Source organism: Oryzias melastigma, linkage group LG10, assembly GCF_002922805.2.
Source record: "Oryzias melastigma strain HK-1 linkage group LG10, ASM292280v2, whole genome shotgun sequence".
Classification (NCBI taxonomy): Eukaryota; Metazoa; Chordata; class Actinopteri; order Beloniformes; family Adrianichthyidae; genus Oryzias; species Oryzias melastigma.
Window position 1 is genome coordinate 26423107 of NC_050521.1, and position 5528 is coordinate 26428634.

At 44.8% G+C, this 5528-nt stretch overlaps 1 protein-coding gene across 1 annotated transcript in view; it reads right to left on the reverse strand.

Moving 5' to 3' along the window:
* Positions 1-463: 463 nt before the first annotated feature.
* hopx (HOP homeobox) overlaps positions 464-5528 on the reverse strand; it is an 8220-nt gene continuing 3155 nt past the window's right edge. The window contains exon 2 of the mRNA XM_024260423.2: positions 464-707. Coding sequence (XP_024116191.1) covers positions 630-707 — 78 coding nt within the window. The 3' untranslated portion in view covers positions 464-629. The remainder of the gene's footprint in view (positions 708-5528) is intronic.

Sequence of the window (5528 nt, forward strand, 5' to 3'; positions counted from 1 at the left end):
AAACAACAACTCCATCCTTTAACCGGTGCTCCCATGGTGGCCTCAGCTTTTAAAGTGGACCCTTTCTGAGGATTAAAGCTCCAATTTTCTGGTAGATCACATCCCTTTGAGGAAGAGCAGCCATGGGGAAACAGCAGGACAATGCAATGACATCACCTGCCTTTAGTTTTCCCTTCAGTATCATTCACTTTACTCCCCCCCATCCTGGACCGCTTCGTATGTTCTCCAGAACTTCCTGGACGGCATTCCAGCAGCATCTATTGTAATCAGAGAGCTTCCTTACAGTCATGTATAGAACCAGGAGTCCGGTTCTGCTCCCCGCTGACAGGCTTACATGTAAACAAAGGAGGGAAAACAAAAGCCCCCCCCCCACCTCATGCTCTGTAAATGCAAAGCCTGCATTTATAAAAGGCGCTTCCTGTGCGAGTTTGAGTCCCACATGTGCAGCAACAGCAGAACAAACTAATCTAACAACGTGTTTATTTCTCTGAGCACAGCAGTTATATATTTGCATCAACACAAAAAGCTTTTTTTTACATTCTGCAACAAAAGGTGAGATCTTCATCCATGAAAAGGAGGGAGGACACTGTCGAGGGAACACGGTCTGCAAAGCGAAGGGGGAAAAGGTTTCAATCCAACACGGATCCCGTCTGTGCTGGAAGACCCTCCGACTCCCTCCAGGCCGCATTCCGCCCCTTGAACCATTTCTGAGGAAGAACCGGAGACAGAAAAACCCATTAGAGACGCCAGAACCAGAACCTGAAACAGGAGCGGGCTGATATCACACAAACACACACTTCTGACATGAATATTCCTGAGAAATATCACAGATCTGCTGCCAGGAAATACATGCAGCCTCTTTCAAAGGGCAGCTTGAGGCCTCTGGCCATGACTCCACGCAGACAAAAGGAACTGAAGAAGTTGAGAACAGAGTGAGAACTCGCCTGTGATAAAAGGGTTGGACAGTACCCAGCTCCTCTGTACTCTCAGGTGTCTCTGGTTACCCCTCATCAAAATGTGTGATCCCTTTTATTATGGTCACATATCCCAAAATGCCACCTCGCTGTGACCTAAATGCAAGTTTTTCAGCGAATTTGGCCAGTGGCAGCGCAGTAGCAGACGATTGTCAATGGATCAGTCAATGGTCACCCAGGCACATTTAGAGGTCCGATGGGAGGGTCTCCAAGGTCCCCAAAATGGTCTGATGATCGGCCAATTTCAGACTGCCACCCCCTGCCATCCCACTCCCACTGTCCGATTGTTAGAAATCATACGGTAGCGGCGCAGTCACTTGACAAGGATTGTTGACATGGACCGGGGTCCCGGCGATGACCAGACGTCCATCAGGTGTTCCCGGTCACCGTGGGTCCAAATGTGGAGACGGGATTGATGCTACACAAAACAAAACTCATTGTGGTGTTGATAGCAACACAGCAACTCAGAATCCTGCGTATTGACGAATTGCAGTTGAGAACAATACAAAGAAGATGGAATATTGTGCTTTCCTGGGAGGCATGTTGTCTAAAAATGTGTAAATTGACAAGATTATAATGCTAAAAATCTTAGTTGCAAATCCACCGGTGGCACTGCCGGCTGGAGACATTTACATATTGTACAATCAGAGCTGGCGATTTGATTGTCACCGCCCTGCCAGCTGTTTCCCAGTTTGACCAACACCTGACGGCTGCCGAATAGTTCTATGTCCTTGGACATAGTTATAGGACAGATAACTATGTCATGGAACACGGTTCAGTCCTAGGACATAGTTCTAGGAAACTAGGAAATAGTTTCATGTCCAAGAACCATGGTAAATGGTGTATACGGGGGTCCAAAGCGCTTCACAGTCACAGACCTATTCACCCATTCACGAACACATTCACACACTTCGACAAATGGGCGGGCAAGGCAGGAATCGAACCCGCAATATTCCGATCAGGAATCGACCGCCCTACCGCTGCACCACGGCTGCCCAAGAACCCTATCCTAGGTTTATGTCCATGGAACTATGTACTAAGACAGAGTTCTAGGACATAGGAAATAGAACTATGTCTTAGAACAAATAACTATGTCCTAGGACAAGGACATACAACATAGTTCTGTTTCCTGGGACAAAGTTTTCCTGTCCTTGAACTATGGCCTAGAACTATGTCTTAGGCCATAGTTCTATTTCCTAGGACATGTTTTCTGTCCTAGAACATAGTTTTAGGAAACTAGGACAGTTTGCTGTCCTGAAACTATGATCTTTTTTCACTACATGATGCAAAGGGTTTGTGTGGTAGCTCTTCATAGATTTATGAAAAAACATGTTTTTATTCTATTAAACAAGTTGTAGGTCCTTACAGCGTTTTTCCTAAAGCCTTCATTAAAACGTTGGCAGTGAATTTCCATAAAACAACTTGCCGTGGTTGTATCTCTTATTAGTTTAGTTTTATTTGGGATAAGTGGAGCTCAGAAAAACTCAACAACAGATTTACTTAAAAACATTAAAACACCTTTTAACTTGAAGGAATAAAGGACAGGGCTGCACGGTGGCGCAAGTGGTTAGCGCTCTCGCCTCACAGCGAGAAGGCCCCAGTTCGAATCCCGGCTGGGACCTTTCTGTGTGGAGTTTGCATGTTCTCCCCGTGCATGCGTGGGTTTTCACCGGGGACTCCGGCTTCCTCCCACCGTCCAAAAACATGCTTCATAGGTTTATTGGTGACTCTAAATTGCCCCTAGGTGTGAATGTGAGAGTGGATGTGTGTGTGATTGAGGCCCTGCGACAGACTGGCGACCTGTCCAGGGTGTACCCCGCCTTCGCCCATCAGTGGCCGGGATAGGCTCCGGCACCCCGCGACCCCGAAAGGGATGAAGCGGTCAAGAAAATGGATGGATGGAATAAAGGACATTTGTGCAACTTGTTTGTAAGGAAAGTTTTTGACCCAGATAATGCCTAAATGTTTGGATCTGGATGCTTTGATAAAACAGTAAAAGCTTTACTTTCAATGTAGATCTGCCCCTAAATCTGTGACTGCATGGAAACTGCCTCCTTGCCCCTCAGTCACACCACAGTCCGGGTTTCTAACACGATCGAAGAAAATGCGAGAAAGCCGGCACCGACTGGACAATTTGTAGCCTGAAATGAAACTCCAACCAGACGTTTCTGAGTGAGGAAACGAGCAAGAATGTCGCTCTGCTGAGTCCAGGTTCAAGCCCTCTGGGGATGCGCCGCAGCTCTGACACAATCTCAAGTAACGGCAAGAAAAAGGGAGGGAAACCGGCTCTCTGACACGAGACCGGGGCCGCCCGTCTGAACCGTGCACGTGGCTGACGGGACGCTCTTCTGGATTAAAACACATGACATTCTCGTTTGCACTCATCTGGGATTACTAAATTGTTTCCAGAAAAATTCTTGACTCTCCTGCAGCTGCAAACTCCGTTTTTCTGCTGCTGCTCCTTTCAGGACGTTAAGACACCAGAATGACTCATTACACACGGGCCAAGCCTGAACAATAAAAACACTTTTATGGTCTACAGTATCTCCGGTCATTTTTCCTACTGAATTGAACCTGATTACATAAGGAGGCGTTTTAATCTCCAAACACATGAAAAGCTCAAACATGCAGCGGGGAGGCCAGCTACAGAGGTTATTAATGCCAAAGGGGGAGTGGTGGTTGGGTTGGGTTCCTCCGTCTAAACCTCCTCCAGTGTGTACTTTGTTAGCAAATACAAAAACACTCGACAGGAGGGACAGAAAACTGTTTCTGAATGGGGCTCTTTGATGAGGGGCCAGAACTTTACCTCACCCCGCCTGGACCGCGTTTTCCTGTCAGGTTCTCCCACCTGATGGCAGGTTGGAACACAACCTCTATGGAAAGATGATTAATTATAGCTGAGGTCATGAAGATGAGCGTTGGTGGTAAATTGGTGTAAATGTTCATAGAAAGCTGCGTCTGAAATCTGCTCTATGAATGACCCTGATACGCAAGTGCCCGTAGGACGTCCACACTCCGTCTTTTTTAAATTCTAAGAGCACTAACGGGCTCCTTGTACAATCTGTAGGATTTAGGGGGATGTAAATAACGAGGAATCTGTACGACACACCTGCGTCTCACCTACTTCACCCTTACATGTTCTTTAAGAGTTAGAAAAACGTGTGCATGAACAGTTTCAATCTACATGTTCACCAAGCCGTAATACTTCATGCAGGCTTTCTGTGTACAGGTTTGCATGTTTTTTTATAATCCACAAACAGCTGTATCCACCCATGAGGGCAGTTCTGACTAGTCACTAGTCCACATGGAGCGTTCAGCTTCTATGTTCCACAGATCTGGAAGAGACTTCCAGATCAGCTGAAGCAGCTGATTCAAATCCAGGTTGAAGGCCCATCAATTCTCAGCTGCTTTTGGTTCATTTTTAAACAAAAGTTTATGTGTGCACTGTTAATTTAACGCCTTCTGTAATTTTTTAATTTAATGATTGACCTCTTTTATATTTCTATTAAATGTTTTATTTAATCTTTAAGAACTAAATCCACTTTTTACACAAAATGAGCCAAATACATTAACTTGTCTTGTCTAAAAAGAATGAAAAACAAAAGATACACTTCCAAAACTGTGTAATTTTGAGTGTTTTCACACTTAAAAATATCAGAAATTATTTTGCTTTTTCAAGAAGTGATGGGTTTGATTTGGTAAAAAAGCTTAGTTACAACTGATGACCAGTTGGTGGCAGTGTGGCCCAAAATGAGCACAGAGTATAAAATAAACCTGGATCATGAATAATGCTTATCTTACCTCTCCTAATATAAGCTTCTTATATTTATTCATATTTTCTTTTTCCACTGAAAACGGTGTTCTCTAAGCCCTTCCTGTTTGATTAAAACTCTCTAATGAGTCTGAACCGTACCAGAGTTCACTTGCAAGTGAATCGAGACCCTCGATTTCCGACGGATCAGCTTTCCTGACTAAGTTAAAGGAGTTTGTTCAGCTGAATACATTCTAAATTATTTCATGTAAACTATTGGCTTGCATTCCTCTTTTTTGGGGGAATGTTCCCTCTAAAGAAATATTGATGAGTGTTTCTAAACAATAACCTGGTAATTTAATGGTCATGAAGTCGTCCACAGGATGTAGAAACTTCTAGAGAAAACATGTCAGTCATCTTCAGCAGATCCGACTGTTTTTCTTGGTCAGGTCCTGATTTATCTCGGGAATGTTTTCCTGTTTTAAATAGAAACCACACATTGTGCTGAAATCTGTTTGGAATTGTTCACATAAGTGCGGTTCAGAGAAATCTGGTGGAACTGGTCCGTGCGCTGGAGGCAGAGCCCTCGCAGTGATTGTTTGCTGAAACTTTGGCGCTGTTGCCATGGGCGACCCGTATCTCGCTCACGTCACCCGCCATCTGTCAGCCAGCCTGACCGAAGGCTGAAATTTGCATTTGAAACACACCTGGTGGCATGTCGACTCCAACGACATCAGGTTTAATGCAAATGTAGCACAAATCAACAACCACACCCCTACAAACCGAACATCTAAAAGGAGGCA